General features: G+C 37.7%; 2 protein-coding genes across 3 annotated transcripts in view; both read right to left on the bottom strand.

The window, feature by feature from the left end:
- Positions 1-13394, bottom strand: part of LOC138709264 (uncharacterized) — a 293926-nt gene that overhangs the window by 208810 nt on the left and 71722 nt on the right. The window lies entirely within an intron of this gene.
- Positions 1-13394, bottom strand: part of LOC138709263 (constitutive coactivator of peroxisome proliferator-activated receptor gamma-like) — a 59716-nt gene that overhangs the window by 5626 nt on the left and 40696 nt on the right. The window contains exons 4-6 of one of the 2 annotated variants that reach the window (XM_069839919.1): positions 11477-11646; positions 8144-8347; positions 2985-3083 (exon numbers count right to left, since the gene is read on the bottom strand). In XM_069839919.1, coding sequence (XP_069696020.1) covers positions 2985-3083; positions 8144-8347; positions 11477-11646 — 473 coding nt within the window. The remainder of the gene's footprint in view (positions 1-2984; positions 3084-8143; positions 8348-11476; positions 11647-13394) is intronic. The other variant, XM_069839920.1, reaches the window with a different exon arrangement.

Here is a 13394-nt window from a genome sequence, read left to right on the forward strand (position 1 = left end):
ATTTAAATTCATTAATATGTCACATCAACGGACGTGTATACGTCACCAAACATCGTAAGATGAAGATTATATTTTTATAGTGTCCACTAAGTATAAAGCAAAATTTAAAATCATATAGGGCTCACAGAAACCCAGCAACATACTTTAAGAAACACTGCTCTATGATAATAAAATTCAGCAGTTGTCCAGACTGAATGAAGAGTGACCTAGTGTGCACATACATTTTCCGAAATCGAAATCAGAGACAATAGTGATGGTGTTCATCAGAGTCTCCAGTATTATAACAGTAAAGATCCCTGGAATGGCATACGATAATGTTTTCAGAACATGTAATATGCTACCATTCTGCATGCTGCAGCTACCATGATGGTCCGAGCAGACTTAAGAGGCGTGACTATAAGCATTAGGGAGTTCTCGTGAGACACAGGCAGTATAGAGCATTCCTATGCAGACAGTCCCATTCCACCTTCTGTCTAATAAAATTTTGGGGGGGGGGGGCAATGAGTGCTCATGTGCCAGAGGACAGACAGGTCTGTTCACACTGAAAAGTTTTAATGAAAACAAGTGCGACAGAAACACAGGTTCAGATGTTACTGAGGACTGATATTGTCGGTGTTGTAGACCAGAGGTCAGCAAAATGGTTATCATGTTAACAGAGGGGATATGACGTCATCAAGAGCATAGGCTGGAACAGACACTACACCCACCCCTCCCCTGTACCTGCATACAGTCATTTGTAAACAAAGCTGCGAACATAAGTGGTGTGATGAAAGATCGGTGGAGCGGAGAAAAATTCTCTCTGGCACCGGGATTTGAACCCGGGTTTTCAGCTCTACGTGCTGACGCTCTATCCGCTAAGCCACATCGGATTCCAATTCTGATGCCGGATTGAATCCTCTCAGTTTAAGCTCCACCTCTTGGTTTCCATTTAGTGGCCAACCCTCATGCACTGTGTCACAGATGTGTGACAGTGGCACAATGTCCAACACACTAATGTGCAGAGGTGCACTCATTACGAGTGACTAAGTGGCTGGGATCCGACGGAATGAGCGCCGTCTTAAATCACTAAGTGATTATATACGCATATCATATTATAGCGATGTACCGAATTACATATGATATTTTCATGCAGGAATTCTGCATTATCACATGAAGGATCGGTGGAGCACAGAAAAATTCTCTCCTGCACCGGGATTCGTACCCGGATTTTCAACTTTACGTACCACATAGTCACTCGTAATGAGTGCACCTCTGCACATTAGTGAGTTGGACATTGTGCCACTGTCACACATCTGTGACACAGTGCATGAGGGTTGTTCACTAAAGGGAAAATAAGGGATGGAACTTAAAAATGAAAGGATTCAATCCGGCATCAGAATTGGAATCCGGTGTGGCTTAGTGGATAGAGTGTCAGCACATAGAGCTGAAAACCCGGGTTCGAATCCCGGTGCCAGAGAGAATTTTTCTCCACTCCACCGATCCTTCATCATATGATAACACAGAATCCTTCATGAAAATATCATATGTACTTCGGTACATCAATATAATATAAGTGGTGTGGCTCTACCGTTCGCATGGTGCTATGTCTCTACCAAGGTGCTCAGGAAAGCATACTTTTCAGTCCCACAAAGAATAAGGGAAACAATATGTTTGTTGCTCAGAGGTGAAAATGTGAGATGCTTACTATGTTCAAAAATGCTCACAGAAATTTACAAAGCAAACATTAAAAGACATTATGACTCTAAACTGGAGAATTTGCTATGGTAGCTTTGAACAGTGCCGTTACAGTTACGACCAAATTTAACTAAATGCACAATGTCGCCAACATAAGAACATGACATTGGTCCTTGGGGTCGTTAGAAGGAGAATTTTTTTTCTATCTCCTTCGTTCTGAAATTACTGAGAGATAGTACCACTGTTAGCGACAAGATGCATTTGCGTAAATATTGCGAGTAGATTACATGTCTTAGATGAGGAGCTCGTGACAGGAACAGTTTTGCTGTGGTGCATGAGCAGACCTCTCATGCAGTGGCAACGTGATCCTTACTTGAATTTATTTTCGTGTGTACATTCCAGATCAAATCAAGAAGATCCTTTCTTGCTCCGGTTACACATCTTGCATATACGAAGGTTAGGTTGGTTAGTTTAGATTTTTATTAACCAAGTCCGTGCATACATAGACAGCCAAGATGATCCTATCGGTCATAGCCCTTATGATAGTTTTTGTTTCGTAATATTCATAAACAATAATATGATGGAAGTGGTGGATAATTTCATGGTCTCTAAAACTTTTCTTCATAAAAGACGAGGTATTTTCTATAGATCACAAATAAAACTGCAACGCGGTCATAATTACGTACTTAACTCTTTGGCGAACATTAACCGGAAATTTACTTTCCTTCATTTTAATGATATTCCCTAAAACACACATTTACCCCCCCTTTATTACGGTGTGATAAACTACTTTATGATATTACTACATCTTCATTTTTTTTTTTTGGTGCATTCAAAACACCGCCGTTGTACTGAATAAACCACGCACTTGACTAATGGAGTGAATTATTTAAGAATACAGTCGCGAATTTTACTATCACCATTTCGATTCTCTTTTGTTTGACACAACTCGGTATGGCCCGGTGACTAGTGGCCAGCGAGCAACGTCGACTGCCAACGTTGGTGTACCGTGCGTATTATCCAGTTGTTCCCATTATGAAAACTGTCACAAAGGCCACCATAAAGATCTACAATTTTAATGGAATTGATCAATGGAAACAATTATTTTTTCATACTCCTTACATAACAAACTGGAAAAATGTTGAATAAAAAGATATGAAATTAAAAAAAAAAAAAAAACAAATTGTGAACGTGTATCAATAGTAATTGAACAAATACAACTTTATATACATAGTACTGTAACTCTAATCATAATATCTCGTAACATTTTCTTCTAAAAAAATAACTTTCATCAGCGTTACTGTACATACCTGTGTACTGCATAAGGCCTTTTCCACTTTTCCATACTGTGTGGCTTCAACATACTTCTGCAGCAGCATTTTACCATCGAAGTAGAACCACGGCATTGCCTAAAATTATATAAATTTAGCTATATTATTCTTGCACATTTTGTACACAGGGTGCATTATTGACTGAACACCTATAGCTTCATCTTTCCACAACCATAACAGGAGTTCCAATCCTGGAGGGTCCAAGTGGAATTTATGGTGAACAAGAACAGTGTTTGTTTGTACATTCTCGCGGGTATACTTCCATTTGCCTCACTGGCATTCCACCATGGTTCCATTAATCATCATTACCATCATCTGGTGCTATTGAGATTGCATCCCATTGTACACAAAGCACAATGCTACAGTAGCAAAAGGATCTACAGTTATAATATGCCATACCTAGAGGGAATGCTTACGGGAATGATTAAGTGACATTACCACCAATGAGAGAAACATTTTGTACACAGAATGTCTTCGAAGAAAAATGCTCTGTCTTTCCAACCTCATCAACAGGCAGCAGAAGGAGAATGGATGAAGACAATATTATTCTCTTAATAGTGATAATGCTATCAAAAAAACACAAAAAAACATACACATGCACACAAAAAACAGAGAGAGAGAGAGAGAGAGTGAGAGAGAGGGGGAGAGTGTAATGAATTCCACAAAAATGAAATATTTTAATTACTGTATAGCATTTTATTTTCTTGTTCACAATTTCATTCATTTCTATCATTTAAGGTTAGGGGAGAGACACTTCGAATTTAATGAACCTCGGATATAGTGAACGAAATATGCAAGTCCACAGAGGTTCACTATATCCGGAGTTGACTGTATATTTATTATTTACTGAACTGGCCATATTCACTCTCCCAGGGACTGGAAAATAGGGAAATTGAAGAAAAACATTGGCATGGATTAATATCAACCAGCCCAACTAAACAGAGGTTATGCGAAGATCGGAATTCGAACTGGGACAAAATATACGTGACAGGTGATGGACAGTGTTTTCAATCAGTAATTGTGGTGTAAAGTAACTATCACAATAAGATCGTTGACTAGGTATGTGTAAACGACGGAGAATTGGCTGAATTGCAGATCGCGCCGGAGGAAGCGAGACAGAACCAGGAAATGCTGAGATCAAGAATACAGAAGAAGAAAACATATGTGAAGAAACCAGATAAGAGCAGCTTAAGTACCACAAATGCAACGAAGTTTAGTGACACGAGTAAAAATTCAAGTGATTCTGGAAGTGATTTAACTAGATTAGCAGGAAGGAAAGTCAGTCAGTGCCGAGAGGAGAAGTGAAATTGTTTCAGTGAGTGCATGGGCTGAAATGGTTAGAAATGAAGAGAAGAAAAAGAAAGACGAGTTTATAACAGAAAGGGTGAAGTGGATGTTTCTGGTCCAGAGACGGCTAAGGACATAGTAAGTAAAATAAAATATGAATTAGAGGAGTGTAATAGGAAGTTAAGTAAGACGATAGAGGTAATGAAAATAGGTGAGGAGTATGGTGGAGGAGGCTAGCTAGGATAGCAAAGTCTAATATGTAGAAAATTAGTGAGATCTGAAAATGAAATGTACACAAGAAACAGACATAATAACGAACATATTGGACAATGGTGTAGTATGTTTTAGTAACAAATATTATTAGAAACAGTGTGTCTTCGATATAAGTGAACTGAATATCTAGAACGGTGTTGTAAAAGTGTCCATTTTGAATTATCTAAATTTGTTGTCCCGTGCCGTGGCATTGTGGTCTAAGGCATCCCGCCTAGGACTCGCGTTACGGAATGCGCGCTGGTTCGAGTCCTCATGTGGGAAGAAATTTTCTCATGAAATTTCGGCCAGTGTATGGGACTGGTGCCCACCCAGCATTGTGATTTACTTGGGGAGCTACGATAGGTAGCGAAATCTGGTTGCGAATACCAGCTATAACGGCTGGGGTGATCATCGTGCTAACCACACGATACCTCCATTCTGGTTGGATGATCGTTCACCTCTGCTTCGGCATGTGGGCGTGAAGCCAGCAGCCGGCTGGTCGGTCTAGGCCCTTCACGGGCTGTAGCGCCACAGATTATTATTAAATTAAGTTGTTAGGTTTTAAAGGTGGGAATACTGATCAATTTAAATGGGGTCGAAAGTTAAATTATAAGAGCGTCTACAAAAGGTAGGCCTATATCAGTAATGAATGTATTTGTGGCACCGGATACAAAATTGTGATGTCCACGTTACATGGATGTAAATGTTAATATAAATATAGGTATATCAAATCACCTTTCCAGGGGTTCTATTCACCGCAAGAAGGCAGGAACTGGACAATGCAACCACTTAATCTAAATCACTCTATTCTTTCATGTTCTTAAGTTACGTGTACGGACTAATTAGTGGATACTAACGAAGGAACAAGCTTTCCAGAAATTTAAAAAGCTGCATTTAGTAACTTTTCATTTTAGTGCAATTGACAATTTATCATTTTGTAGTCCGATTTGCCCGACTCTATTAGTTATGAGAGCCTTACTTTCACAGATCTTAATTTTCTCTTTTTTATTTTGTTTAAGTTTAGATCTTATGAAGTGTCGAATATTTTCTGACTCAGTGCAGTCTTAATCAGTAAATGATTCACTATCCATAATATGCATTTTAAAGGGTCATTAATATAATTCATTATTTACTTGATAATAAAACAATATAAAGATAATTAAGTGTATAGAGTTCTCAGATTAGACGAGTTTCGCAGATCAAACTTTTTGGTTATCAATAGTCAACTTTTGTAGATAAAACCAAATTATCCTATGGTTTCCACAGAAACAGTTCATCATACTAATTCAATCTCCACTAAATGTGATAGAGAATGTTCTAATGTAGACCATTCCAACACAGCGTTTGAGGGCTAGGGTGCCTGAATGCTGCCCTGTGTCTGCCCTGGGTGGAACTCCACTCCTCTCTGTCGCTACAGCTGTGGCGGTGTACGAATGCATACGATCATCAACTCTACTCGTCTGTTCGATGACATTCTGCAGACATTGCTGGGTTATGCGTTCCATCAGTCAGCCATTCATCCATATGGTGTACTATCGTTTGTGCGTAACTGTTTTGAATAAAAATGAAGAGAAGTGCGTCGACAGTCGGTTCAGGATTTAACCACTCTTGGAAGGGTTTGTATCTTGTCTAATCTGACGACACTGTTCAATGTTTAATATGTCATATCATTGTACAGACAAAAACGTACAACATTAAGCGTCACTTTGAAGTTAAACATTCTGATACCCACGCTCATATTATCGGAGAAAAGAGGAAGGCATTAATAACGAAACTAAAGGTCGAAATGCAGTCTTCTTACGACGAGGTAAATATCATTTCACCTAATTAAGTACTCTAAGGGCAATATGATTTAAATTTATGGTTAGATTATAGTAAGTTTATTTTGAACAGTTGTCAACAATGTACCGGTATGGGAATTATTATAAAAACGTTTGTTAAACTGTTAAAGAATTTTCTGTCCGTTTAACTAAGTATGTATTTTTTGTATAGTGACGAAGTCAGGCTCCAGTCAAATTCCAAAGAGAATTGATAAGGCTTCAGTGTCACACAATTTTGAAAGATAGATATTACAATATTCCAAGTGGCCTCGTTGCGTTTTATAAGAACTTGGAACAAAAAGAGTTTCCGTTTATCCACGCATTAACAGGCAAGTTAATTGTTACGTTTGCCTGTATATACCTTTGCGAACACATATTCTCAGTCATGAACCTGAATAAGAGTAAAACTAGGTCATGTTTGTTCAATGTTACGTTGGAAGAAGTGTTACGCATTCATTGTATTCAAATAATATTCCCTGATATAGTTGAAAGGGAAAGAAATCAAAGAAATGTCATTATTGTCTTCCTAAGTACAGAAAAAAAGGACAATTTTATTTTGTTGTATTATTTTGTAATGGCCAATTGTTGTAATTCTTGAATTCTTCCTATGTGTCATAAAATGTGCCATGTACCTTACTGGCTCACTCTACCCCTTGAACACATGCAACCCTCCGTCTCTTTCCCACTCACTCGCTGTCTCTCTCCGGGGCTTGGCACGGCTCCAATGAACCCGGGGCATCACGAGGGCTGCCCACTTGCAATGGTCTGTTCTAATGAACTCATTTATAAGAAAAACCCAAAAAATGCAAAAAAAAAAAAAATAGATTAGAACCCTCTGGTTATCACCTCGCGATGTAGGTCTATTCGAAAAAAAAGTGCTCTTTAATTGATTTATAACATTATTTTGTATATCAGCAATTAAAGAAAAAGTTCTTTTTAAGACCAGAGACTTTCTATTAAGTACTTCCCTCATGTATTACAACATATGCCATACAAAAATATCCTTACTTACAATAGGTCTATGCCTATTCATTCCTGATTTACCACAAAAATCGTCTGTAGCTGCATTTAGATTGGCAACAGGCCATGACTGTTTGGCCAAACACCTGCATAGAATACAAGTCTACCACACACATTTTTCTCCTACATAACAGCGCGGTTTTGACTGTAGCAGCTTGAGCAAGAATGGAAAATAAAATTACTTAGAATGAATAACAAAGTCTGTCAGAATGACAGAATGAATAAAACTCTTTAGAACCAATTGATGTGACTCAATCATATGACACTGGACTTTCATTTGGGAGGTATAGCTGTGGTCTGGCAGTACATGACAGCAAAATGGAAATCAATGTACCATTTCCAATAAATAGTCGTAGTATTACATCATAGTTGACATGACTATGAAATAAATAAATTAAAAATAAAATCTGCTTAGATTATTATGCTGTGTAATGATGCAAGCTGCATATATCTAGGACTATACTGGTATCAAAAATACTGTATTTTGACTTATGAGTGTCTATTTTTTTTTTGGACATCTATCATCCAAACAATATATAAAAATTTGTTTGCATTTAAATTAAAACTTGAGTTACTTGTGACAATATGTCTATAGCGGGGATCAAAGACATTACGTGAAAAACATGAAATATGTATTACATAAAATATCAGGCAAGATAATTAGTAATAAGTAATTGAAATATTCGTGTCTTCACTAATAATACCTAGAATCGAGCTGTAAATATCAGGGTACACAAATGATGTAATAAATTCACTCACATCTTTCAAGATGAAGCCACAAGCAGCGAGCAGAAACAGAATTGTGGCCACACCTCGGTGAAAGATGGTAGACAGGTACAGCAGTCTTGGTGTTAACATTTTCATTGAAATGGCAGCTAGTTCTAAAGCACTCGTGGTTTTGACTGTAGCAGCTTGAGCAAGAAGTACATCCACTTCTGTTTCTGTTAGGTACCCGACATATTCCTGCAGGTGAAACATAACATTTTTCACTGATGAACTGCTAAGTTATTTGAATAAAATATAATAACCACTTCATTGTGTTAACAATATGAATTTTGGTGTTATGTTGTGTTCGGGTATGATCGTAAGTTCTCGTGAAGCCTTTGTGAAAAAAACAAATGAACCATATCCACTCTTGGTGGCTTAATTCATTTACTATTGAAAGTTATTGCTGAAATAGTACGTATACAAAAATCACAAATTAATATGAACGAAGAAAAATTAATACATCTTGTGTGGAATTGTCTCCTTTTGTATGACAAAACACAAAAGTACTGTTCAGGTCAATTATAGATGTGAGCAGCAGCAGACTTTTCGATTCGATTCCGCTAAGTGGGAACAGGCCTTCAGTTGTTTGTTCTTTCTCGATATATAAAGTATATGATTATGTCTCGTGACCAGAATATTGTATGAAATGGAAATATAAAAATTGGAAATTTATCCTTTGAAAAGGTGGAAAAATTCAAATATCTTGGAGCAACAGTAAACAAATATAAACAACATTCGAGAGAAAATTAAACGCAGAATAAATATGGGAAATGCCTTGTTATTATTCGGTTGAGAAGCTCTAGTCATCCAGTCTGCTCTCAAAAAAGCTGAAAGTTAGAATTTATAAAACAGTTATATTACCAGTTGTTTTGTATGGTTGTGAAACTTGGGCTCTCACTTTGAGGAACAGAGTTAAGGGTGTTTGAGAATAAGGTGCTTAGGAAAACATCTGGTGCCAAGAGGGATGAAGTTACAGGAGAATGGAAAAAGTTACACAACGCAGAACTGCTTGTATTATGTTCTTCACCTGACATAATTAGGAACATTAAATCCAGACTTTAGAGATGGGCAGGGCATGTAGCACATATGGACGATTCCAGAAATGCATATAGAGTGTTAGTTGGAAGGCTGGAGGGAAAAAGACCTTTGGGGAGGCCGAGATGTAGATGGGAGGATAATATTAAAATGAATTTGAGGGAGGTGGAATATGATTGTAGAGACTGGATTAATCTTGCTCAGGATAGGGACTGATGGTGGGATCATATGAGGGCGGAAATGAACCTCCGGGTTCCTTAAAAGCTGTAAGTAAGTTATACATTACTATATATATTTTTTTTTCTGAGAAAATAAATTACTTTAAATTTACTGGCTATTAGTCTAATATGTTACTAGTCAGCGATGTATGCAATGGAGGGGGAAAGGAAGTGGCCAATCTATCCCATTATCTCCCGGCTTAGTTGCCTCATGAGTAATGTCTTATTGGTGTTATGAGGTTCAAACCTGTATTCAGACAGTTGATTAACAACAATTGTCGCATTTCAGTTTTTTAATTATACCCCATTTCCACTGAAATCATACTATACACTGTACTTCCTATTTATTCATCAGCAATGTCAGACAGATAGAGTACTAACACCACCGCAAGTAGCAGTAGCAGTAGCTCCACAAGTAGCATAACCAACCTCAATACCTCAAGCAGCAGCAGCAGCAAGAGTAGGAAAATAGTAGTAATGACACTACCAAAAATTTACTGAAAATAAACATTGCTGCGAAATTTTGAATAATAAAAATTTGAGTCCTAATTCTCCAAGAAGAACAGTAGTGGCTATCTTCAGACTAGTAACTGGACATGATTGTTTGGCAGCACATCTCTTCAAAATAATTGGAATTTGTACCTATATCCTACATCATCAAAATGTATTCTACATATAAAATGCGCGATGTAGTAGAAAGGGCAGAAAACCTAAAATGGAAATGGGGCGGCCACGTAGCACGTATGGATCACCAGAAATGGACGAATCGCACCACAATGTGGGACCCGAGAGAAGGACGACGGCACGTGGGACGACAAAAAACCAGATGGGCGGACTACTTCAGAACCAGAGCAGGAAGTCAATGGTCGAGAGTGGCACGAGATAGAGAAGTATGGAGGCAGCTGGCACCAAACATGAATCAGCAAGCACCAAATAGGACAGAAAGTCAACGACAGTGAGTGTAACTCGCGTGAAGTGTTATGAGGAAGTGTGGGGGATGAGTATAGTAAAAATGATCGAAGAGGGAAGTCAGGAACAGTGAAACGAAGAAATATCAGTAAAATGACCAAGCTCCCAAGGACTCGCTCACCTTAGGAACCTACTTATGAGCAATTCCCTGTGACAACAGGAGGCCCTTGCCCTTTGGGGATGTGTACGGGCTAAATTTATTATTATTTATTTATTATCTTCATTACACAACTTTTAACATTATATCACTTCGGAAAACGTATTATGTGTCTTTCACGTGTTAAATTTTACATTACCTCGTTAACATGTTTCAGCCTGCTATTGGCCCTCTGCAGAACTGGTTGTTGCTGGTCTTGGCGCCTTCTGTTTGTGTTTCCTGTGGGGGTGTGTTTGTGTAGTGTAATGTGGAGTCAAAGAGTTGTGTGTTGAGAATTTCATTTGAATGTGTTTTTGTGTATCTGTATATTTCGTATTGTTCTAGTGTACACAACACAAAAACACATCCAAATGAAATTCTCAATACACAACTCTTTGACTCCACATTACACTACACAAACACACCCCCACAGGAAACACAAACAAAAGGCGCCAAGACCAGTGACAACCAGTTCTGAAGATGGCCAATAGCAGGCTGAAACATGTTAACGAGGTAATGCAAAATTTAACACGTGAAAAACACACAATACATTTTCCAAAATGTATTCTCCACAGAAAAGTAGACTAAACTATGAACTTGCAGCACTTAGTAAAATGTAAAACTACTAACATTTCAGATAAAAATATTAATAGCATCACAGACGTTTACTTGCATATCCATATCAGAAAACAAATGGAGAAAACCTATTGTTCTGAGCATTTAATTAATTAATTAATCACTCATGAAATCTATCATCCTTAGCTGGATTCGAACCAGCGAATCTACGCTCTAATAAAAAGCATGAAACCACTGATGACTACTATAATGTAGGACACCACACTGACAATGGACAAACATCCATGCCCTAGGCAGAATTAGAACCAACTGTCATGGCTGCTATGCAAATTACTAATTAGCACTTACCTCTGTGTACATCATGGCCGTGTACATTAAAGACACACGTACCTGCTGTAAATAATGTATCACAGCTACTGGAACAGCGAAAGGAAAGCCGAGCTCCTGCAGTTTGGATGCATCCAGCTTCTTCTGTCGTGTCAAGCAGTCCACGAAGAGGCGCCATTTGGTATCATCGGGGCAAGACTCATCCCACAGATGCAAGAGACCCGGGTGATTGTCTGTTACATAAATAGACTTGTATAATATATAACAGCATTTCTCAAACTTTTTCGAAGTGGGGACCACTTTTTTAAGTTAGAACAGTTCCGCGAATCACCTTACTCTTGTTCCCTTCGAAAGCAAATTTATAATTTTTTTAATATATTTTAATATCAATAAACTGGGGGAAAAAGCCAAGTCTGTACTTTTATCGATTTTCAATTTATCATGGAACACCTCAATTCCTGCAGCTTGGAAAAAAGCAATCATTGTACCAATTCACAAAAAAGGGAAACCTGCTCATGCTGTTAATAGTTATCGACCAATAGCACTATTAAGCATGATAGCAAAAATCATGGAGTCCATGATCTCCAACAGATTAACTTGGTATTTAGAATCCCAAAATCTTTTATCACCAAGACAAGCCGGCTTTCGACAACTACACTCTACCAATGAACAAGTCATATGCCTCGGCCAAGAAATAAAAGACACTTTTAACAAGAAAGAAGATACCTTGGCAATATTTATTGACTTTCAGTTAGCATATGACTCTGTTTGGAGAAATAAATTATTACTAAAACTCCAGAAATTAGGTATCTCCAGCAATATGTTCAGATGGATATCAGAATTCCTTAGTCAACGATTCATTGCCACTAAATTCAATAACTCACTTTCTAGTTACAGACAAACATATCGAGGTCTACCTCAGGGCGCTGTCCTCAGCACAACTTTATTCAATATTTATATAAATGACTTACCCTCCCTATTAGAGGAATCAAACATGAAAACAGCACTATTTGCAGATGATATAGTTTTGTGGACTTCCGGATCTTACAGACATAGAGACAAAATTCAAAATTCTGCTCTTAAAGCTCTAAATCAACTACATGAATGGAATACATCAAATTTGATGACACTCAATTTAAGCAAAAGTAACTACCAAATATTTTCACTCGGTAAAAAAGAAAGAGAATTCAATATCCAATACAATGGCCAACACCTTCCTAGGACTTATGAATCCAAATATCTTGGAGTTATTTTCGATAGTAAGTTAACATGGAGCAACCATTTGAAATACATTTCTGAAAAAGCTCGTAAAAGATTCTCCCTTCTAAAAAGACTAGCAGGAAAGAAATGGGGATGCTCTAGGAATAATTTGAACACTACATACAAAATGTTTATACAGCCAGTGCTGACATACTGCGGAGAAATTTTAATTACTTCACCTTTCATAAACGACATAGAATATGTTCAAAACCAAGCTCTCAGACTCATTACTGGTGGAATCAAAACAACTCCAATAGATGTTGTTATGTTTTATTTAACGACGCTTGCAACTGCAGAGGTTATATCAGCGTCGCCGGATGAGCCGGAATTTTGTCCCGCAGGAGTTCTTTTACATGCCAGTAAATCTACTGACATGAGCCTGTCGCATTTAAGCACACTTAAATGCCATCGACCTGGCCCGGGATCGAACCCGCAACCTTGGACTCCAATAGATTCTATGAGATTCCTCACTAATATTAACAGCATCAAAATGACAATAGAAGAAAAAGCACGATTCAATATGAAAAACTTATCAGATTACCAGGAAACAATTGGCATTCATACAGTCCTCTCTGTAGATTGAAAACTCAAAAAAGTTTCATATCCATTGTTCAAGAATTAAAACAGAAAATCAATATCCCGAATTTAAAAGACAACTTACAAATTAAACCAAACCCTTTAACTCTATTAAATATAGAATGTAATCTAAATTTAACAGAAG

This window comes from Periplaneta americana, chromosome 11 (assembly GCF_040183065.1).
Source record: "Periplaneta americana isolate PAMFEO1 chromosome 11, P.americana_PAMFEO1_priV1, whole genome shotgun sequence".
NCBI lineage: Eukaryota > Metazoa > Arthropoda > Insecta > Blattodea > Blattidae > Periplaneta > Periplaneta americana.